The sequence below is a fragment of the Centroberyx gerrardi genome, chromosome 22 (assembly GCF_048128805.1).
Source record: "Centroberyx gerrardi isolate f3 chromosome 22, fCenGer3.hap1.cur.20231027, whole genome shotgun sequence".
Taxonomy (NCBI): domain Eukaryota; kingdom Metazoa; phylum Chordata; class Actinopteri; order Beryciformes; family Berycidae; genus Centroberyx; species Centroberyx gerrardi.
Window position 1 is genome coordinate 5,997,625 of NC_136018.1, and position 24,214 is coordinate 6,021,838.

The following is a 24,214-nucleotide window of genomic DNA, read 5'->3' on the forward strand; positions in this document are numbered from 1 at the left end:
GATATTTTTATGTAAAACTACACCTGTTTTATCAGACTAAATCACAAAATGGGGCTGCAACAGACAGAGAGCATCTCATGCCCCCTAATTGAGATGCTTTGAAATTACACCCAGTCATTTGAATATGGGAAGGTGAGCGTAAAAAAAAATTGCAAGTGTAGCGGCAAGGGGGGAGGAATCGAAAGTAGAGCTCAAGTCTACTTAATGCAAATTTCAGGTGTCTAGCGTTTACAAATGAAATGCCAGGTGTCTGTTTGATTGACGTCTGCTCATAAAACATCCAAATGTCCAACTTCCACCTGTTTCACCACAGAATAAGAATAATCATGGAGGAGAAACTGATGCTCGCCGTCTCCAGTTTTCACATTATCTATGATGCGTCTGTTTTTGAGCACAAAGGGACAAATTAAAACGTGCAGCAGCATGGAAGAAGGTCTCCGAAGCTGCGGGAGTGGATGGTGGGTGAAGACCGGAGAGAACGTAAGCATCACACATATATTGCGTAATTATAAGCCAAGTCGAAATGTTATTTTGCCCTTATCACAGAATTTGTCTACACCCATTCCAAGTCCACAAGGCATCCACAATTTTCCAGCATAGCGTTGTCAAGCGTCGGGAGCGTTGTCAGTGGACAGTCACTGTTAGATTCACTCTATTTGCCCAAATTAAATTCTGGTTTCACATCTGGTCACTGGCGGAGAGTCTTCTCCATGCACAGGAACTGACGAATCAAAACTTAAGTAGCACTTTCACCCCACAGCAGAGAAAAATAGTTCTGCGATTTCCTGATTAGTGAAAGTGCGCGTATACTGTCATGAAAAATCAGAGTTCATTTTAATAACTTTTCCGTTTCCTCTCATCTCCCCTGTGGAGCCTACAAATGGCTTTTTTGACACAGCCCATTTGGACTCCTTGTTAGCAGCAAGAGGCAACGGAGCTCGCCGTTTCAACCGGCAGCTGACTCTGGAGCCGATGTTCTCTGTGGGTCCAAGTCCTGCAGGTATGTATGAGACTAATGATATACAGGTCCAAAATCACTGAACTTATCCTTTAATGCATTTTGCAACAGATAAACTCTGGACATTATGCTTTGCTCTGTGTGTGATGCTCTGATAATACATCAGACTTGTAAATCTTGTAAATCAAGAGCCACATGAGGGAGTCTCAGCTCTTATGCTTAGTGTGTGTGTGTGTGTGTGTGTGTGTGTGTGTGTGTGTGTGTGTGAATACATTTGGTGGTATTCCTGGCAGGTCATTTGGACAGTGTATGGGGGGTCTGACTTTGTCACCCGCTGGAGGCAGACTCACTCCTATATTTAGGAGTGACAATCTCACACACATACACACACACACACACACACACACACACACACACACAGATAGATGAGACACACGTCATCACTCAGTTTTTCATTCACTTGGACAGTCTTTGTCACTCTCGCTTCTCTTCAATTTTCTCTTTTTCCCTGCAGGAGTCCAGAGGAAAAGGTAAGAACGGAGCTGCTCTTTTCTTTTTACAGCGCTGTGATCTCTCTCTCTCTCTCTCTCGCTCTCTCTCCCTCTCTCTCTCTCTCTCTCTCTCTCTCTCACTCTCTTTTACAGCGTTGTCTTTTATCTCTCTCTCTCTCTCTTTCAGTACCTCTAAAGGAAACATATGCTCTGCAAACTCGTCACAGATTTTCTCCACATATGGTTCTCCATTATGGTTGACAAAGAATAGGGAGACACACACACACACACACCTGCACACATACTGTTTTACTGCAGCGACTACCATTAGTGCCATACAGTTTATGTTTACATCATATTTTATATTCCCCCAGGTAGTCGTAGTAAAGTCTGGTGTAATTACAGAATCGTTAATCATTATTTTGCTCTCCGTGCTTTTATCGCTTCTCGCTTAGACTCCTGCAACTTTCTGTATTTCTGCCTCAGTCAAAATCCCTTCTCTTTCTCTTGTACGAAATGCAGCAGCAAGGATTATTACTGGACGAATAGGTCTGGCACCAAGCTATATCGCAGACCTTTTAAGCCCATATGAGCCGGATCGTAGTCTGAGGTCTTTGGGTGGGTTCCTATTGGCTGTTCCTAAATGTAGATTATAAACTAGAGGTGATTGGGCCATTGGCAAAATCTATATTATCTTTTAAATCACTTCTAATTTCTATTGACTGTATTGAACTTTTAGTAATTGTTTTTGACCTCCTTTTAATGACTTGTTCATTGGTTCGAGCGTCAGTCCATAACGTGCGATATCTGATCAGATTTTGACAAAAACTGCACTCCAGCATTTTCAGAATTACACTGACTGGCCCAAGGGGGTCGCTACATTGGTTGTCCATGTGCCATGATCGATATGTCAGACCCACTTATCTGATTTTGAGGAAACTCTGGGAAATTATGCATCTCACCACAGCACTCTGGAATTTTCTAAATTACACTGACTAACCCAAGGGGGGGCGCTGCACCTACAGGTCAAAACAAGGTGACATTTGTAACTGATTACATCACTTAGGAGTAAGGAGCGACATGTTTACTGCTACCTTGTTATATTACAAGTAGTGTGTGTCTAGCATTTGTTCATTTGTTCATCATTCGCTGTGAGGCCGCTGTGATGAAAGCGTGCTGGCTGCTGTTGCTCTGTGTGTTGGCTGCTGGGTGGAGCCGGGGCCAAGGTGAGGAGGTGACCCTTGACCCCAGAGAGGGTTGGGGCGGACTGGATGAGAGGAGTACCGGGGACCCCAGGCTTGGACGGACAGCCGGGGCCGGACGGGCGAGAGGGCCGTCCTGGGGAGAGGTAGAGCAAACACACTGAATTACATACTAATTTACATCACATTCTACATTTGGACACATGGCAATTGAGGCACAGTGGCTATTATAGAAATCAGACATGTGACCTTTCAGTTACAGGACGGTCTCCAGCCCACTTTAACATGTGGACACTTGGTCCTAACATGGTAGAAACTCAAAACTCACCCAAAACCTCACACAGCTTGACTGATCCATTTACTGAACAGCCATTTATGTCACAAATACAAGTATGCATCACTGCAAACATGTATTCTACTGATATTTTTAATTTCCTTGTTAACACGTGAAGTTACAGGAACCTCAACTGTGAATTACGCTATGCACGCAAGCAGAAATATTATGAGTGAGCAGGTAGGATACACTTTGACTGTTATGGGGATCGAACCTGTGACATAACACCTCCACTTCTCTAGGCTTATGGATTACATGCATACTCACACAGACAATACACACACTCGTTCTCTTCTAGGTGTACGGGGCGAGAGAGGGGATCCGGGTGAACCTGGAGATGCCGGGTCACTCTAGAAACCCCCAGTTTCACAACATGGGGCACAACATGCCCTAGTACTCAGTATTCATTCATTCATTCATTCATTCATTCATTCAATCTGTTATTCAGTCAGCCAGTAATTCCTTCCTTCTATTCACAGCATCACTATGTCACTATATCACTATATTTCAAGGAAGTTCAGGTGCTTTATCCCAGGATTGTACTACTTCACCTTCCATATCACTGTTCAGGTAACACACACACACACACACACACACACACACACATTTTAAATACTTTATTTGAACCCGCTTATTACATAACAGCACAGGATTCAAATATTTCAAGTTACGGACGCTTGGTGGCTCCTCCTCCGTCTCACAGCCGGTCTACCAGTGACAGTCCAGATGGATCAGTATCTTGCCAGCTGCTTAGCTCTTTCTCCTGGCAGACCTGCAGTCCTCAAGCCTCTGACAGCCAGTTTATGGACACGTCCAAGGCTGCCAATAATCCAAACCATGAGCCTACAGGAGAAGAACCCAAGTTCACCTTTACATTAAGCTAATGGCCTGATTCATATATATGTCAAATATGCAGGTTGTTCCCAGAATCAGGGCTTTCCTTAGGCTTTTGTTTACAAAAATGACATCACAGGTGTTGGGTGCATTGGAAAACACATCATATGGAATATCAAACCACCTCACCATCACAAGAAAGTGTTTATACATTATTACAGTACTTGGCTGAACCTCTGGCATCTGTAGCGATTAACTCAACAATACAGAAGCGGAAGTCAGAAGCCTCCCAGAAAATACACCGGTCTTGAAAAAGGCTCTGGTCAGGATGGATCACGGCAGTCTGCTCCATTTCCCCGGGCCTCCAGAGGATAGGAAGTTTGGTTCAGTCCTGGAGCAGGCTGGTGTCAAGCCCTCCTCTGAAGCTGTATCTATTCATGGTCAAGCTGTGGTCGCTCACAGATGCTGGAGTCCAGTGAAGTATCCCCCCTGCCGCACAGGGCTGTATAGGCAGCAACCATGCAAGCTTCACTGGAAGCACACACACACACATACACACACCCACACACACATGTTGATGTCTGTGTGTCTTCCAGGGTGAGGGTGTGAGAGTGGGCTTGTACCGTAACGGTTGCGTCGTGTCCCTGACCCTGGACCAGTACGACCGTTCTCTCCCTCACACATGGAGACCAGGTCTGGCTGCAGGTGAGTAACACCACAAATAGAAAAAAAAACTCTACCAGCTGTTGGATGCTTTTACCCAAAACACCTTGCAATGACATGAGTGCATTCATTTTTAGCATGGGTGGCCCCAGTGGGAGTCCGACTGCAAACCCTGTCTTGTCATGCTCCATTACTTTATCTAAGCAAGGCCACTACAGTTCTGCCTTCACTGTAACATTAATGGAAAAATCAGCATGCAACCTTTGCCCTTTATTCTACTGGGACTTGCTTGGGTGTGAAATCAAAGATGAAGCTGGCCAATGATGATGCAGCTTATTGCTCTTATTTTCGTTAAAGGAAAAATCCACCCTCGGATACTCTTACACTGTTAGACATCATCAATTTGTGATGTTCAATGCATTCCAGGAGTTTTTTTGTGATAAAGTATTGTAATTAACTTTTTTGGTGTACCTACTTTCCCTCAACCTGCCCAACTTTCTACTTCTGTTAGTGATTTCATTTCCCAGAATGACTTTCAACAACCCCCAGAGAATGTACCTGAACCTGTTGCATTCAGCTGCGGGTTAAACCTCAAGGTGAAGAGAGCGGTAGCGATAGCGAGAGCTTTCCAGTTGAAAAAAAGTGAGATTCGCGCCTTAACCAAATGCAACACATATTGTGTATTCATTGCATTCTGGTCTATTGAGGCTATTGTCGGTGGAGAAATTGGTCTCTGTGCCTCTTCTGCAATGGATTTCTCCCTGTATGATTGCTGAACGTTGGTACAAAACATCTAGAAAGAAGCTCTTACTCTTTGATTTTGAGGGGCTGACACAAAAACCTGACGTTTACCGCTGATGTTTGCTATCAAACTCCATTGTAGCTGTGCTGGAAATAGAGTGTCATCTACATTTGTTCATTTATCGATGGGAATAAGAAAAATACATCACCAAACAACAAAATGGGCCCAGATAATAAGGTACATCACCAACAGCTAACTGTGTTAAAGCGTTTTAGGGGTGGATTTTTCCTTTAATGCTACAGTGACAGCAGCGTCTTGTGAATCTCAATGGGTAGAAAACGGCACAAACCAAACACTGCCAGGGTTTGGGGTTCCATATTCCCACTGCAGCCACCTTCACTGAAAATGTATGCGCTCATAGTATTGCAAGGGACCTTGGATAAAAGCATCTACCCAGTGGCATTGTGTTAATGACAGCATCTTAACAGAAGTCACCGGAAAAGAAAAAGAGACTTTAAAGTGTTCTGACAATGAAATTGCACTACGGCTAACATTACTGTATCATGGCAAATAGAGAAAGTGATGTGCTACCTCATTATCCTGCCAAAGCTCCATTTATCCGTGCCCTACAGGACGTGCATTATCTATTTTTTAAACCTTTATTTCATCGAGGAAAGGGGTTTGCTGAGCATGTCATCTCTTTTTCAGCACCGTGCAGCTTCACATTAATGCAGTTCCACACAATTACACCTGGGAGCTGCCCAGCACAATCACAGTCTTCTACTGTTGGCCACTGAGCAGAGCAGTTGCAGTTTAAGTGCCTTGCTTGTGTAGGAAATCTCAGGGGGAACGATGTTTGTTCATTCGTGGTCAGTTTATTACATTTTCAAGATAAACCCAATCATACATTTTCGGATATTATCTCATTTTATAAAGACACAGACAGTACCCTTTAGAGCGAAAAGCAGATACAGAAAGGAAGAAAGGAAGAACACAAACAGAGGCAAATCAATAATGAGTCTTATCTGAAGTCCCATCGGCAGTGGAAGTTTTGTCAAAACACATTTTCAGTAACTTCTTGCTAAGAGGCTGCAGAGGGGATTTCCCGACAACACCAGATAACCAGGAAAAACCCAAAACACAAACGTCAAGATTCAGATTCAAGATTAGACGTAATTACAAGACTCTATTTAGGCTGCAGGCAAAAGAGATGCATTTGATTAAGTGTTTCTAACCCCTGCAGGTGTTGTACGGTGCAGGAGTGGAGGAGGGCAGGATGTATGCCGATATTAACAATGACTCCACATTCACCGGCTTCCTGGTGCAGCCGCTGGCACTAAAACCCTTCAGCTGGGTTCCAGTGGCTCCTATCAGACTTGCTCTTCTTCCCTGTCAGTCTTCTCCTGTTTCTCTCCCTTCAAAACGAATGTGTCATTTTCAATACGTCCATGTGTCTAGTTTGGGACAACACACATTTACATTTATTTTTTTTACATTACATCTGTTCTACATCTGTTCAGAACAATATACAGTATGTTGCATCAACAGATGTCACTGTTAACGCACTGCATGTTGTGTTAAAGCGGAACAAAAATTAAAGAGACAATGTCGAGAGGCTGAGCGCATATGGAAAGCTAACAAGTTGCAAGTTTCCTCTGAGATTTAATAAAAAAATCAAAAGGCAGTTAAGGATGCAAGAACAACCTTCTATTCTGACATGATCTATATGAATCACCCTAAATCTAGGGTGCTGTTCACTGTAATTAATTCTGTTGTCACCCCTTCCCCTAGTTCCCCTAGTTTAGAGGCCTCCCCTGCAAAGTGTGAAGAGTTTCTGAAAATCTTCACCAAAGAGTGGAAAATATAAAGTGAATTACCCCAGTTAACTCAGCAGTATTGAACTCTTTTGAGCCCATCTCTCTACTCCTGGAGGAGACTTCTACCTGCCATCTTGATATTGTTCCCACTAAACTCCTCAAAGACGTTTTTAGTGTTTTATCTATTGTCAACCGCTCTCTGACTCTACAATTTCCCAACCTTTTTTAAGCACGCGGTAGTTCAACCCCTACTTAAGAAAACCTAAGCTGGACCTCACAGTTGTGTGCAACTACAGAGCTACTTCCAAACTTCCTTTTTTATCTAATGTTGTTGAGAAAGTCATATTCTAACAAATTTGGGTAATGTCTTTTCTGATTTTTTTTTGTGACATATTTGAAAAACATATTTGGTTTTGGAATGCTTCATAGCACTGAGACTGTTCTCCTTAAGGTTACAAATGTCCTTCTTTTGACACCCTAGTCAGTTTTAGTTCTTTTAGATCTCAGGGCAGCTTTTGATACGTTTGATCATGCAATTCCTTTAAACCGCCTTAAGGCCCTGACACACCAAACCGACGTCAAAGAACCAGCGGCGACGAAGGCCGACTGTTGCGTCGCCTCACGTCGCCTGCGTCTGGTCCAAAAAGTTGCACTTGAACACACCACAAAGACTACACCCGATGGCCAACTAGCACGTACGTTCTGCGCCTGTGTGAGGAGAAATAACTCTCCATACCATATGTCTGATAAGAAGTTGCAAATGGCACTGGCGTTGTCAGCCCTTGGTCTTTTGGTTGTGGAAGAAGAAAGGCGGAGGCGAAAAATAAGGAGAAACCGCACTAAATGGGTGAAATCATGGATACTCCAGTGACAGGCTCAAGGGGCTTTCCCGAACCTGTGTCGAGAGCTGGAGATAAATGAAACCTCCGATTTTAAAAATGTCACTCGGCTCTTTCCTGTTCAGTTCCACATGTTGAAGGAATTTATCAGTCCAATCATCAAGAGGCAAAACACGAACTACCAATCAGAGTGATCTCTCTCACCGACGGGCTCCGCCGCCGATTCAACATGCTCAATCGGCCGAAAAGCCGCCAACAGGGGTCCGACTAGTGCCGACGGTGCGGGACACACCGCAAAAACTAGGGACACAGATGCTTACCGATGGCCCAACATTGGCCGACGGCCGACTGTCGGCCTGGTGTGTCAGGGCCTTTAAAGGCTGGCTTGGCTTCTCAGAGACTGCACTAGAAGTCTCGCTGGTTACCAGTCTCGCTTTGCCAGATATTTCTCCCGCTGAAGGTTACATGTTCCACAATGACAAGTGAAGAGGTAGGTATACAAGTTTACTAGTTTAACAAGTTTACTCGCTCGCGTCATGGATTTTTTTCAGGAATGGGAGGGGGTGAGGTTTGCTTTTAAACAGCGAGGGAGGAGCCAAGCTAGTTTTAAAAAAGTGGAAAGGAAATGGAGTGGGAGGAGTTTTGTTCCAGAGCAGAACTTGAGCTTTAGAAAAGAGGTGAAAACAGCAACACAGCTGCTGCTGTGTGGATATTGGTTTATATCATTATGTCTCAATGAAATCTCCACATAGCACACGTTAGTTTCAGGATTGGTTATAAGGTCTGATATTGCATATTGCAGGTTTAACAGGTAAGTTATTCTCCTTTAAAGATATAGCCTGTGGGGTCCCACAGGGCTCTATTCTAGGCCCCATTTTGTTAGAAAATGTATCAGAATGGGCTAGTATCTGTATGTGGTTAAGACTTGGGTAGCCCATCCTGTCGGGTAGGAAAGTGTATCAGAATAGGCTAATACCTGTATAAATGTGGTAAGCTAATAGACTTCCGTGTCCTGCCTGAACTAAAGCGATGCTCCATGTTAGCTAGGTGCCTGTGGACAAGGCTAATCTAGTTTGAAACATGACCTAGCTATCAAACCAAATGCAGTATAAGCCAACTTACATTTCCTGATTTGAGGTAATAATCAATTGACCGCCGCCTTGTTGCTGGCTTGCTGAACATTTCAACCACCTCTTAACACATGAAGTTGTGTTTAGATGCTTTAGGATGGTGGCACAGCGCTGTGGACAAAGATCTGGCCTTCTTCTGTCAGTTCAGCTCGTCTTCGGCCACAGTGACAGTTGGTGTGAGACTGTGCTTCTTCATCTTCCCTGCTGGGTGCTATTTACGTCCCTCTCTCTGTTTATCTTCTGCTTTATACTAATATGTAATGACACAAGGTCAGCGAGTCTGTGGACATTTTAAAACCAACCTGCTGTGCCTCTGAATGAGTGGAGGAGCCATAACGATGATAGCTTGTACATCATGATTGCTGTGCCTGCCATTAAGAGGACAAGTATGGACAAAGATGAGTGAAGTGGAAAGTGGTACCAGGAAATAATGTTCTGTCTGTAGTGAATTGTTTGAAAGGTAGCTAGATAGTCTGTGATGTGGATGTGAGATGTGAGAGCTTCCCTCCGGTGTTAGTGTGTCTGAGTGCTCTCTCAGATCAATAAAGTCAAGTCTATGCTCTCTGTGACCCCCTCATGCTGTCTTTTGTGTATTTGGAATTGACAGAGAGAGTCGGTGCGGTAGGCGGCATAGCGGAGGAGGAGGTCAAGGGAGGGGCGAGACGAGAGCAGGGGGGCAGAAAAACAAAGCGCAGACCTGGCTCTCTCTGTAAGTTCAAGTCTTGCTCGACTTGGCTGACGAGCCTTTCCACAAATCAACACTTTCTTTCTGACAGTACAGACCAGGAGGGAGCAAAAGGATTGATTGTAGGAATACAGAGAAAAATATGACCTGAATGAAAACTTGAGGAGTTTTTGAGAAAAAAAAACAATGGAACATGAAATTCATCACTGAATATTTCCAAAATATTTAAGATTCCATCTTCAAAAATGTTAGTTTTGCAGACAAAGGTCTTCAAATACATGAGTGTCATTTGTTAAAATGGTGAAGAATTCATTATGGAAAGAAACTCTTCACTTGATATATGAGTCAATAGGTTTATTAAACTGTGCATCAATTTTCATTTCACATGAGGTTGTAAGGAAGTGAGGAGTATGAATCACTGCAGTAATAGGAATGGCGTCATGTATTGTGCCTGGTGGATTGCTCACAGTGGGTCTAGTTTAAGACAATAATTGGAATGTTTTCTTCTAAAATGAAATAGCCACCGTCGGAAAGAAGTGAGCTACTGTTGATTGACAGTACAAAATTAAATTATGCAACTTTGAAAAGGATAGTGTGTAACTCCAGTCCTCCAAAATTCTTAAATTTTACTGACAATTTAGAATGGAACTCAACAATTACATTCTTAGTAAGAGGCGAGCCTTCAACCTTGATATGTAAGCAAAATCACCTCAACACATAGAACATCTTTGTCCCATTGTAAGTCAATCTGTCCCATGTAAAGGTAATGGACAAATATGATCTTAAGGCCGAGATGTTTTCAGATGGCCAGATCCAGGTAGCTGTACAAAGGACTATTGCATAAAAGAGGCCACAGGTCTTTATTCAGTAAAGCAAAAGCAAAAAAAAAAGTTTTCTAGAGCTTTTATTAGAACATTCAAAATGAAAAAAAAAAAAAATCTTTACATAATCCATCATTGACAAAAAGCGACAAACAAATAAAAAAATGTGAGATGCATAGATGCAGAAGCGAAGCTGAGCGTTGAGAAGTCATTACACATTCCAGTGGTTTGGGGAGGCTTGAGGAGGGAAACTGCAAAGCGGAAGGCCAGATAAAGCAACACGTCTACAGCAGCTACAGAGATGAGAATATTGCCGAAAACACCTTCTGCCTGCCAAGCACGCTCCTACAGCTGAGAGCAATGTATGTGTGGGTGTGTGTTTGTGCGTCTGTATGCTTGTGTGCACATGCATGCGTGAGCTTGTGTGTGTGCAAGCGTATGTACATGTACGTGTGTATGTGTGTGCATGCATGTTGAGAATTTGTAGACATTCTCTGTGACCGCCCAGTTGGTCCATAGACTTGTCCCATATCTGCTCCAGTTAGACTGGATGTGTGCTGGTGTTACGATCTGTTAGGCGGTCTAGGGCATAACAAGAACGCACGGGACTGTGTGTTCATGTCCGTCTGTATGTGTGTGTGCGTTTACTTCTTGCGGTAGTCGTCTGCGTAGGCTCTGTGATCACCCTGCTCGGGGAACTGGTCTCCGTAGCCCCTCAGTATGTCCTGGAAGCTGGGCATGCCCTGTGAGAGCTGGGGGTAGGCCATGTAGGGCTCCTCCTGGCCGCTCTGGTACGGCTCCGCCTCGTACTGCTCCTGCTGCTCCGGCTGCTGCTCGCTCTCCGCCGCCCCCTGGCCGTGCTCGTCCTCGGCGTGATGCTCGGGCTGGGCCTCGGCGTGGGGCTCCTCGGGCTCGTAGCGGCGCAGGCGGCAGTCGCGGTCGTACTCGGGGTCGCAGTGGGGGTTGGCGGGCTCCAGGACTCCGTTCCGGGAGCCGTCGCCGTTGAGGTGCGGCTCGTAGGCCTCGGCGGGGTAGGCGATGTGGCGGTGAGCTCCGGAGCGAGGCTCGTTGGGCTTCACTGGGAAACAGTCGCGGTCGTAGCCGATGAAGCAGTCGTAGCCCTCTTTGGTTTTACCTGGGGGGCCCAGAGGGTGGTGCTCCTCCTGGGCGGGCTCCTCGTGGTGGGGCTGGGGGAACTGCTGCCTGGGGGAGGCGGGGCCACGGCGGTGCATGGCAGCCGCCGCCTCGCGCAACACGGAGAAAGGATCGTTAGGGTTAGCTTCCTGGGTGGCTTCCGTACGTGGAGCGTACGGGTCGTTAACCTGGGCTTGAGCCATATATTGGCGTAGCATGGCGTATGGATCATTAGCTGGAGCGGGAGCTGGAGTGCTAGGCTGGCGGTACATGGCGTATGGGTCACTAGCTGGAGCAGCAGCCTGGCGGTACATGGCGTATGGGTCACTAGCTGGAGCAGCAGCCTGGCGGTACATGGCGTATGGGTCACTAGCAGGGTCACTAGCAGGAGCACTAGCCTGGCGGTAGATGGCGTATGGGTCACTAGCTGGAGCAGCAGCTGGTGCGCTAGCTTGGCGGTACATGGCGTATGGGTCACTAGCTGGAGCGGCAGCCTGGCGGTACATAGCGTATGGGTCACTAGCTGGAGCGGCAGCTGGTGCGCTAGCCTGGCGGAACATAGCATAAGGATCACTGGCTCTGTTAGCATTAGCGTTAGCATAAGCATCTCTAAACATAGCGTAGGGGTCGTTGCGCTGCTCGGCGGCAGAAGGGGCGGCACGAATGGCAGCAGCCTCCTCTTTGGGCTCGTTTTTGTACGACTCTGGGGGGCTGGCGTACTTGGTGGCAGTCAGAGGGTTGCAGCCTTCCTCAAGCAGAGGGTTGCAGGATCCAGGGCCAGCAGGTGCAGGGGGGTTAGGGGCACGGGACGCCTGGTGGGATGGATCACAAAAAAAACACAGTGAGTCATGATAATCATCATGGAGGAACAGGCAGTGATAAATGAATAAAATTGATAAATGATAAAAGATGGGTACTGCAGTACTTCAATGCAAAAATCGATGTGACTGAAGTCCAATAATGAATCAATAATACATGAAGCGTACCCCTAGTGAGGCTGCGTAGGCGCACATGGGGTCCCTGAGCGGGTCGCAGTTGGGGTACTGGAGGTAGAGACCAGACGGGGCTTTCTGCACCAGCTGGGGTTTGCAGTTGGAGTCTTTCTTGGGGTCGCAGCCGAGGTGGGCGTAGGAGGGCAGGGGCCCAGCGGAGGGCTTGTGGCCATAGGCGGCTCTCAGGTGATACTGCAGACACTCCACGTCATCAGAAGAGCAGATACGCAGCAGCTCCGCCTTCTGCTCCTGGAGCGGGAGAAACAGAGGCAGATATGGCAGCAGGGTGTCGTACATAGAGAGACTATCCCGTAGTTTAAATGTTACAGGTTCGATACCCTGCAACAGCTGAGGGTGAGCAAGGTGCTGCACCTCTATCTGCTCCCTCAGTGTAAACTGTTCTGGTTAAGAGTGTCAGCTAAAATACCTAAAATAAAAACATGAGTGATAATAGTTTCGAGACTTTTTCAATGGATTTCCCAGCATTGTGACAAAAGATTTTTTCATAGTCCAAAGAATATTCTTCTAGAAAATAGTAGGCATACAGGTGCAGACAGACACTGTATTTTCCCAGACTTGTGATAAATTAAATAGCCGAATTATCAGATAAATTTGTGGTAAAATTTTGATAAACTGTATTTTTTGCGGTCCAATATACAAGACATTATTTTTAACTCGTATATTATCCTCCTGGAAACAGTAGGCTGACATTGCACTAAACCCCTCAATAAATCACAGTAAGGAAGAGTAATAAATGATAAATCAACACCGCCTGGTAGTGTTACCTTGGAAAGGAAAGGCTGCACGGCGGGGGCGTAGTAGTAATACCCTGACTGGGGGTCTTTCACTGGACCAGAGCGGACGTAAAGAGGAGCGGGGGCCTTGACTGCAGCCGGAGCCGGAGCCGGTGCCGGGGCAGCCGGGGCGGCAGCAGGGAGCACCAGGGGCAGGTAGGGACTCTTGCCCTGGACCAGAGCGGCGTACAGGCAGTAAGGGTCCTTGGTGGGATCGCAGGTTTTCACTGGCGCAGGCTTGGGGGGCTCTGGTTTAGGTTTGGGCCTGCTGGTGTAGGACGCCACGCAGTTGGGGTCGTCCGTATCGGCGCAGGACTTGTAGACCTCCCCCAGGTGGCGCAGGTAGGCCTTGTAGGAGCGGCGTCCCTCGGCACGGTTCTTGTTCTGGAGGTAGGCCAGGTAGATGCGGTCCAGCTCCTGAACCTGAACGGAAAGGAGGTTTTTTTTTTACTGGGGAGTCGCTTCAGATAAAGACAGCGTGGGCACGGTTTGGACACATCAGCAAGGGCAAAGATTTAAGACTTTCATTAGGATGGAGGAAGAAGTAGGAGGGGTAAACACTAGCAGAAAGTCCCAAGGCAGTGTGTTTTTGCGTGTGTGTGTGTGTGTGTGTGTGTTTACTCACTGCCTCCTGGTTGCCGTTGTCGGTGAAGTACTTGTACCAGCCCCAGAAGTCGGAGTGCTGTTTGTACCAGCTGATGTTCCTGCGGTTGCGGATCAGCCTCCTGTGTGCCGCAGCGGCAGCCTCTTTCTCCTGGATGCTCTCTCCTGCTGAGGACAGGAAAGTAATTGTTACTGATACCAAGGACACCAAATTCAGACTTTTGAATGACTTTTCAAAGTTTTGTTTGGTGAAGTTGAACACTCAGAATTGGCCTGTTTTGGGATAAGATACGACATTGGTCAAAATTAGACAACACAGAGGCATCATTTTTTACTCTTGATCTTGTCAAGTCAAGAAATCACAGTGAACACATTCATCTTAAAACTGCTGCTATATCAACACAAATATCCATCAAAGTCTTTTCCTCAGGCTGTGAAGTGTTGATGTCAGGACGGAGAGAGATGAGGCATATTGATGAATTTGGGCACTATTGATTTTCACAAAATCAAGTACTTTCAAGGACAGCCATTCATTTTCAAAAACTTTCAAGGCCTTTCAACCCTGTGATACAGTATGGGCATGAGCGCTGTACTTATAGGGTTGAAAGATGGATGTATGTTACACAAGTGGTGGAAATGTGATAAACCATTAAGAAACAAACAACACAAACTAAGTTAAATTGCATACATACCATCTCCTTTCTGCTTTTGCACAATTGGTCCAGCGGACAAGAATTCTGAAGGCACAAAAAATGAGACAAACAGAGCTGTAAACAGAGCCAGATGTTGCTGGAGTCAAGGTAAAGTCTCAGAAATTGCTTATTCTGTCGATTCTGGCTCATTTTTTATTAAAGTGTCTGTAATGCATAGGTGATAATATATGACATTAAACCTCAAAGAAGTAGATATGTGTTATATAGGGCAGGGGTAATTGGCTCTGCCTGAAGGGCTGGTGACTGCAGCTCTTTGTAGATTTTATAGGTGAGCCTGTAACAGCAAACCCATGCTGTGCTACCTCAAAGAGCTGCGTGAGCACTTGTGTGTGTGTGTGTGTGTGTGTGTGTGTGTGTGCGGTGTGTGTCTATGTACACACGCTTCTGTACGTATGTGTACTGTTTGACCCCGGTTGAGGAAAGAGTGGATTCAGCTCGGCTCCTGGTCTCTTTCATCTCCACAGGGAAAAGGTGTTAATGCCTTGCAGAAGGAGAGGAAGAGGAGGAGGAGGGAGGAGGGAGGAGGAAGAGCGGGAGAGGAACAACAGATGACAGGTTTAAAGGAGAGATCCAGAGGGAGTCATACAGGGTTTCGTGAGCGCGTGTCGGGAGTGTTAAACGTCTATCTGCTGATAAAGGAAGAGAGGGAGAAAAAACGAAAGAGGACGAGACGGAAAGGCAGCGAGTTTTGATAAGCTTTGATGGAATAATCAGGGAGAGTCAGGGTGCATCATTGCGTAAAAGGTCGCGGAGAAGCGGTAACAAGCAAAAGTGGAGAGAAACGCAGAAAAAGAGAGAGGGGGGGGGGGAGTGAAGGTGACCCAGGGTGATGGAGAGAGAGAGGAGGGTGGGTTAAATGATGCTGTCTCAGTGTATCCGCTGTATTGTTTTTTACGAGCCTGTAAAAAACTGGCTGGCACATCTGGAAACAGCAGAGCTTTAACAGGGCAGAGGAGGAGGTTTGGGGAGGGGGGGGGGTAGAGGGGGGCAATGCTGACAGGTACTAATCTTTTACAGGACCAGGAGCGATGAAAGAAACCCACGAGAAAACCCCCCCTTCTTCCCCTTAATTCCCCACTCCTCCCTCCTCCTTCCCTCTTTTCCCTTCTAACCATCAGACGGGTCCATTTTTAAAAGCCGTTTTTAAGGGAAAAGATGAGACTTCAGTAAAGCCTCGTCCCACGTAAATATGTCAGTCGTGTCAGGAGCAAACTGGAAACAGGTGGAGGAGGAGAAACCTGTCTTCCACTCGTAGCATATAGATGATATATGAACGTCATGTAGGCTATGTTACAGAGCCACGTTGCGATGAACGCGGAGCACAGTTGAGTTACAGCCACACTAAACCATCAGGTGACTTTGTCTCCTTCAACTGGCCTCAGGAGTCTCCTCATACAGAGATTTACCTTGGCAGAACATGTACTTTAAAAAGAAACGACACACTATATGGTGTAGTAACTCAAGTCAAGCCAAGTCCAATTTATTTAGAAGGAGCTTTGAGCAAACAGGTTCACCATTAAGTAACAGAGGAAACAGAAAAATTAGGGAAAAACAGCTTGCGAGTGATTGTCTGGAAGATTAGAAAGAAGCTAATGGGGAAGGGCAACTCTGTGTGTGTGTGTGTGTGTGTGTGTGTGTGTGTGTGTGGGTGTGTGTGTGTGTGTGTGTGTGTGTATGGAGTGGGGAAATGCATGTAGTGTGTGTAAGGTGTGTGTCTGTCTTCAGTGGTGGAAAAAAGTGTCAAATCCTTAAGTAAAAGTAACAATACTATAATGGAAAAATAATTCATTAAAAGTAAAGGTTCTGCATTCAAAAATTTACTAAATTATAGAAGAATTAGCAGCAAAATGTTCTTCATCAAAAGCAAAACTACTCATTCTTTCAGAGTGTTAAATTGGTGTGTGTGTGTGTGTGTGTGTGTGTGTGTGTGTGTGTGTGGAGGTTTAGGAAGAACACTTTCCAAAACGAATAAATTGTAATTAATTCACAACATCCATTGGATTACTCTACTCAAGAAATGTAATCAGATTACTATTACCTGGCCTCCAAAATCTATAGAATAGGACTTTGAACAAGAGACAGACAATTTACTCCAATATAGTAGAGTAGTGTAAAATGATTAGAATTTCATTCAAATAATCAAAATTATTTATTTATTATTTTTCCTCCTATTATGGGGTTATGTGTATCCAGCTAATGAAGCATTCTATTACAAAATGCCATGTAACGTCATCATCATTCATTATCTCTAACATAAAGCAGATTCAGTCTTTTCAGATTCAGATTCATCTTTTAAAATTGCACTGTAGTTTTAATTCTGTGCTATCGGTGATTTTGTAAAAGTGGGAGTCACTTTTTTTGTGTGGATGGAGTAAAATTATCACCATTTTTTAAAAGCATATCTGTAATATCAGTGCTGTGCGTTTTCTTTTCTTTTCAGTGACAGTAAGAGCTAATAGCTGACATCTTCTGCAGTTGCATCACTGTAATCATCAGGACTATTATGATTCATCTTTGGCCGCGGTATATTGATAAGTTCATTTGGGCTCATTCATCGCCAAATGATTCATTATCCACTCACAGTGTTGCAATTATCAAAAACAGAAAAGAATTCTGTTTCTTTCGTGTTTGCTTTGTGTGCAAGACATTTTAACCTTGCATAAAAACCTTGCTAATGCTATATGCAATCTCATTTATTTGTGTGTGTGTGTGTGTGTGTGTGTCCCACTGTGTACTCACCAGGCAGCAACACTACAGCCAGCAGCGCGGTGATGAACACACCGGAGAAAGGTGTTCTCCTTCCTCCAGCCATGACTTGACCTCCTCCTCTCCTGATGGGACCAGAGACAAAACAAAATGTTTTCCACCCCAAATGTCCAAACTCCATCGATCCCTATCATGTGCCTTGATCCCAGTACTGTCTTACGAATTCCTACCTTACAGAATCTGGACACAGCACATTCACATCAGCTATCCTTAAACTTAACAAACACCACACATGCGGAACGACGACTCCCACTCCCTGGCATCTACTTTGTGTCCCCACTGTAACATCCAGCACCGACAGAATGTGTTTTAAATTGCACTTTAATTGCCTACCATTTGTAAAGGTGACTGTGTTAAGCACCTACACCTGGTACTGAGCAAAAAGTACATTTTCCATAGATATTACTACTACACATGCAGACTGTTTTTGATCAGTGTCACTGGGATTTCAACCATTGTTATGCACTAGTCAAACTCAGTGTGTGTGTGAACTGAAATTTTCACTATTTCACATTTTTAGAAAAGGATGCCCTCACAACAGGAGCTCCAAAAGATGCTTGGTCGCCTGCCAGAGTGTCTGGCAGCGTAGACAAACTTACAAATGAGTAATAAAATCGCTGTTGGAAGGTGTTAGATTTCCACCCTGATCCCAACTTTTAGTCCCCAGGCTTGAGGCAGTTTGAGCCTGGAGAGCTGGAAGTGACCCCCGGAGCCTGGAAGTGACCCCCGGAGCCTGGAAGTGACCCTTCACATGGAGGCTTTAAACCAACATGTTGCTGGACGGCGCTGAGTCGGGTTCAAGCTGTTTTCTTGTCATCGTAAAAGAAAAGCGCCAGGTGTTTTCTGCAGTCAAACTGGACTTCAACCTGAACTTGAATTCCTGGGAAGTACCTGAATCTTCCAGAGAAGCTTTAAGCATGCAGATGCAGAGGTGTGTGTGTGTGTGTGTGTGTGTGTTTGCTCTCTTACCTGTGGTTGTTTAGCACTGTGTCCGCCTGTTGATCCTGAGGTGAAGTGTTATCTGATGAAGCCGACAGGCCGGATGACTCGGTCCACCTTAGCGTGGTTTGACTCGAACGCTACGTGTGTGTGTGTGTGTTTGTGTGTGTGTGTGTGAAAGAGACTCCTGGTGCACCCTGTCCCTGCGGCCCTTCTGACAGACTGCCCCAACGAAGGGATCCGGCAGGTTTTAAACCGAGCCCGTCATCTCCAACACACACACACACACACACGTGCAATAAGCATTCATTAACATTCACGCAGAAAAAACGCACACGGAGACCTCCCGTGGGGGTCAAGGGCCACCTCAACTTGACGCCCGATTGGTTGAAATGTTAGGAAGGATCTGACCAATCGGAGGCACCGTAATTAAAGACAGGAAGAGAGAGAAGGTGGGAGGGCTGAGGTGGAGAGATGGAGACGTGGAGAAAGGGGGAGAAAAATAGGAGGTAAGAGAGTTGGACAGAAGTTGCCTCAGGTGATGTTTATTGATTAATGGTACTTTATGATTGGCAGTGATTTCTGTGATTTTTTTTTAGTGATTTATATTAAAGGTTAGGAAGGAAAGTTGGGATCTGTTCCCGCATGCAACACGGACCTGTGAGCCAGAAAAACAGAGAGATGGACAGAGGGAGGGAAGAAGGAAAACAGAAGGAAATAATGAAGGGGAGTTGAGGTGCCACATAAGCACTTCTCAAAGACCTCTATGGGGGCCAAACCACAGCCTCTGTCTGAACGTGAGCACACACACACACACACACACAGTGACAGCTGGTCTACACGAGGAATTTCATAATCTACAGTTTCCTCCTCAGTTTAGCTGTGTTGAGACATGCCAGCCTTGTAATAAACACACACACACACACACAGACGTATTCAGCTTTTAGTGGATCTCTAAATGGCCTTATTGCTGCGATGAATGATGTAATACCAGTCAATCTGATTGGATATTCCAGTAATTCTATAATATAGTTATACCAGGATCGCTATGATCAGGCCTAGATAATGAGATAATAATGAGATATTCACCATGAAAAAACATCTACTTTTATAAAGTAACTGATTTCATAAAATGAAAACCTACTTTAAAGGTTTTTAAAGGGCACCTTACCCCCTATGTTGACAAAATGTCGGCCCTTAAACATTTCTCAGTAGTTTAGAGATGATTTAATTCAGGTAATGACATTTTCCTATAATCACTGGATGTATTGCATTTTGGGATTTAATTCATCATTTTGAGTCTGTGATGAGGCCGGATGAACACTGACTGGCTGTAATGTGAATCTTCATATAAGCTTGATTAGATTTCCTTTACAAAATCATGACTGCACACACACACACACAGCCTTTTTATTTGCCTACTTTAGCTGGCTCTGCACATTAAGTCAAAGTAACTCTAAATTGTTATCATGTCTTGAGCAGCCCTCTCTCTGCCCCTTTGAGATAAATGTGCCACTTACACTGCAATATATACATATAAAACTAGGATTATAATGATAATGTAGCTGTGTGGTATTGTTTCCAAACTCATCTTTACTTTTTCTACAGTCTTCGACTTTGACTTTTTCAGTCTGCAAATACAGCAGCTTTAGATAAGCCAGCTTCTTCTCTCATGAGGGAAAATAGAAAATGAGGACATGAAAATTTGATTTATTTTGATATAAGAACTCCCAGTTTCATGAGACAATCAATACAATTGGTTGAGGACAGTTGAGGCCCACGAGGCGTGACACTAAAATCAAATCACAACTTTCCCATTCCTGCTTCTTCCCTATTTATGAGATTTGACTGCATCTCCGCTGACTCCGACCTGACAGCAAACCGTTTCCCCACTGGAGTCTGCACCTGAATGTGAATGCTTTATTTGCTCCACATTTTTGCAGCGGAGCCCCTTTCCTGTCCCGTCGTGCCCCAACCGAACACTTAGTGGTCATGTTAGCACTGTATCTCGTATGTAATTACGTTTGCTAACAGGTGTTGTCCAGCGCCCGCAAACCTGCAATCCAGCCGGGAGCAGATTGAAACACGACGACGCCAAAACCATACTCATAATTTTCTCCAACGCAGGAATGTATGGGATTCTCAGAATTCACAGACACCTGGTTCACCATGACTGCTTTTATTTTTTTTGTAAAAAAAAAAAAAAGGCTTTATTTCAGCAAAGTGGTGAGTGAAAGGTGGGGGCTGTACAAATAATACAGAGTTTCAGGAAGAATAAACCCATGTTCATCAAACTGATATGTACACAAACACACACAGAAACACACGCAGAGGTATCAGGATGCTGTCATCACTGCAGGTCATCGTCATCGTACAGGTCCTCGAAGTCTGCAGACGTGAAAGGTAGAGCCAAAAACACAAGATGGAGAGAAAAGAGAGACAGAAAGAGAGGGAGAGGAGAGCAGGGTGAGAATTAGGCCCGTTGTTTCCCAGCATTCCTGCATTCTCAGCTAATTATGCCGCAACTTAACTTAACTCGACTTACTGGCTGCTGTGTCTTTTCTGTCTAACGCATTTGGACCAGACATGAGTTCTCAGAACATACTGCTGCTGTCTGGGTCCACAGAGTCGTTCGCCTGGTTCATGCGTTCTGCGTGGCTAGACGCGCGGGAGCCGCAGACCGTTTACCTTTGCATTCGTACTTCTCATGACGACCGTGTGCTCGAAAACCTTTGTGGCGCCGTAGGAGAATTCAGCTCTCCATAGCCGACAAGCAACAAGAAAAAACAAACAAATAAACGCTCTTTGTTCAGCCAATCACGGATGGAGGCAGTGCGTCGGCGTCTGCGTTGTTGTCTGCGTTGTTTCAGATTGCAGGTGGTACGTAACTTTGCGCGCAACTTCAACGCGCCCAGTCATTTTGGCCGCAATTATGTCATTTTGACCACAATTACGTCATTTTGACTGCAATTACGTCCATTCACGTGTGCATTCACATGGCTTCCGTTTCTTCATGAAGCGTGAACCGGGCGTTGCAGTACCATGAGTGTATCCTGTGAGTGTATACTTTATTGTTATGGCGGCCCCAGCGGGATTCAAACCCCTCTTAATGCCACGCTCTACTCACTGAGCTGCACAAGGCCGAGCCATGCAGGAGTCGAGGCTTGTTGTGCTGCTTACAGCTGAACTGAAGTCAGAGAGAATTCACAGAACATGAGTATTAAGAAGCGTTAACAACACTAGCAACCTCAGTCAGTGTGTGTGTGTGTGCGTGCGCGTGTGTGTGTGTGTGTTCAAAGTGGCTGACTGGCGAGGTGCCCTGCTGAGTTTCAGTCTACCAGCAGCCATAAACCCAATTTACCATCCTCCTCTTCTCTCCTCTTTTTCCCCCCCCCTCCCTCTCTCTCTTCTCTCCTTCACCCGGCTTCCCCGCTACTCCCCTCTTTTTTTTTAACAATCAGCTCTTTTCTAGGTCATGTGCTGAGCCATAAACTGTTTTGCCTGTAGCCGACGCTGCAAGACGGAAAACAGATTAGCTAAGTGTTTGTATGCGTGTTCCTATGCAAGCCTGTGTGTGTGTGTGTGTGTGTGTGTGTGTGCCTGCCTGCCTTTGTGTGGGTGTTAGCGCCTTAATTGAGGTTTGCAGGGGAACAACAGGTTTTGAGTGTTAATTTGAGAAGACAGTCCTGTTGGCAAAGCAAACATTAAAGTGGATTTAAGTGCATCTGTTGCTCCATTAATGTCAAAAATTTCTAGCAGCTACTGAGAAGTGTTAGTAACTAATGCTAGCTAAAGATTCTCATGTATCTCCACTTAATCTGACTGTTCTGGTTTGAACCTGCATAGTCCATGTAGAATTAAATAAAAATAATATATCTTTCCCTTTTTTCCATGACTTTTACTTCGACTATCTCACACTCCTTACTACTGGCTGCCTGTCATGTTGCAGATCTAGGGATTTAAGCTCATTCTTCTGTTGGACTCGTCGTCACTCTGGATAAAAGTGTCAGATAAAATAGAAAATGTAATGTGGAATAATTTATGATTTCTCTGTTGATGGCCCAGACTTCAATTTCCCCTTAACTCAACAAGTTATGTTATACAGTGCGTATTATACAATTTAGGAGCAAGAAGTAGGGTTTGGGACAATGTTTCTGGGTAGGTACAGAGCGGGGATGGAGTAAGACTGAGCCTTACCATTGAAGAAATCAGAGTGAACTGCTTTTTCATTAGCTGCCAGGTCCATTAGCAGCCCGCTGCTGCCTCCTGCCTGCAACACACAGCAGTACAGCCGGTCATATAGGGACATGGGCAAAAAACACAGGAGACATTTGAAGAGTTTTGTTCCAATGTAATCCATAGCCAACTCAGAAAAATAATAAATGAAGAGTCTATATTTCTACATTTGTAACCATAAATCTCCCCTGAGATTGTTCCAGGTCAGTAACGTTATTCAACAGCTTTGACTGGCCAATTGAGGCACTCTGTGTCTAATAATAATACCCATAATTATAATGAATTGTGAATGAAATTGAGAAGAAAAAAAATTGGCTCTGCCTATTCCAGTCGATTTTGTTGATTTCTAATCAAATTAACCAGTGATACCTTGGAAACATGGAAGATTTTCCCAATATTACTTATAATTTAGTATGAAAGGAGAGGACGAACTTTTTTGATTGCTGGTTAGAGGCTGAACTGCAATCTTACCAGATTTGCTACGGTTACAGCTCTGCTACAGTGTTAGCTACAGACGTTTCTATGGTTACAGCTCTGCTACAGTGTTAGCTACAGACGTTTCTATGGGTACAGCTCTGCTACAGTGTTAGCTACAGACATTTCGACGGTTACAGCTCTGCTACAGCGTTAGCTACAGACGTTTCTATGGTTACACGGGTTACAGTGTAGCCATGGATGCTAGCTACAGACGCAGCAGGGTCGGAGGTGCACTCCTGTTGATTTTTTTTGTCTGAAGCTTGTTAATTAGGCTACTTTAACTTTTAAATTTTTAAATGATTCTTTTTTTCGTGCCAAATGATGTGGTAAGCAGACGTGTAAAAAGCGGGATAATGTACAGGGAGCTGGTCATTATCGCAAAGTTAATCAAAATGTTTTCACTAAAATGAATAATGATCACTTCCAGACAAAAGCAATGGATACGTATTCCTTATTCGGCTACAGCAGGGTGTCTGTGGGCTTCGGCAAGTTAAATTAAATACATGTTATGACCTTTTCAATGGCGGAATAACATTTCAATCGGATTTGACAACAAAAATAAAGCTCAAACGAAAAAAAAGCAAGTCTGCATAAACTGACTGCCTGATTTCTTGCTAAAGAAGGAACAGACAGCATTTTAAGACCTCTGTAGCTGCAACCGCTGCAAATGCTACAATTAATTGTATTTGAGACATTTTAAGGCTTTGATTTCAGACATTTTAAGACGTTTGACGACTTGATGAGAGATGAAATTAACCGAAACATTTCCAAAGCTATATCGAAAGCGGCTGTGCCTAGCTAGCAAACACACTAACGTTAGCCAGCGTCATTGTGTTGTTGTTCTCATCCCAAATTTGTCAACCCACCTCGTCTAGATCCACGTACGGACCAGCACCTTCAGGAAACATCTCGTCCACTGCAGGTTTCATGCTGTCTCGATGTCAGGAAAGTAAAATAATGTTGTAGAGATTTCAGTTTGTAGCTAGTTAGCTGCTCGCTACGCACGTAAACAAAACAAACGCCGGCTTGTGTCACACTAAATTG

General features: G+C 44.8%; 2 protein-coding genes across 2 annotated transcripts; both read right to left on the reverse strand.

Moving 5' to 3' along the window:
* Positions 1–10,651: 10,651 nt before the first annotated feature.
* and1 (actinodin1) lies at positions 10,652–17,564 on the reverse strand. Its single transcript, XM_071895413.2, has 6 exons — positions 17,492–17,564; positions 14,062–14,207; positions 13,428–13,859; positions 12,637–12,891; positions 12,250–12,462; positions 10,652–11,760 (listed from the first exon to the last, which is right to left on the reverse strand). Exons 1-6 carry the CDS (start codon positions 17,562–17,564, stop codon positions 11,161–11,163), a joined length of 1,719 nt encoding a protein of 572 aa, XP_071751514.2. The 3' UTR covers positions 10,652–11,160.
* A 3,071-nt stretch (positions 17,565–20,635) lies between these two features.
* cops9 (COP9 signalosome subunit 9) lies at positions 20,636–24,197 on the reverse strand. Its single transcript, XM_071895508.2, has 3 exons — positions 24,037–24,197; positions 22,655–22,727; positions 20,636–20,845 (listed from the first exon to the last, which is right to left on the reverse strand). Exons 1-3 carry the CDS (start codon positions 24,097–24,099, stop codon positions 20,808–20,810), a joined length of 174 nt encoding a protein of 57 aa, XP_071751609.1. The 5' UTR covers positions 24,100–24,197; the 3' UTR covers positions 20,636–20,807.
* Positions 24,198–24,214: the final 17 nt, after the last annotated feature.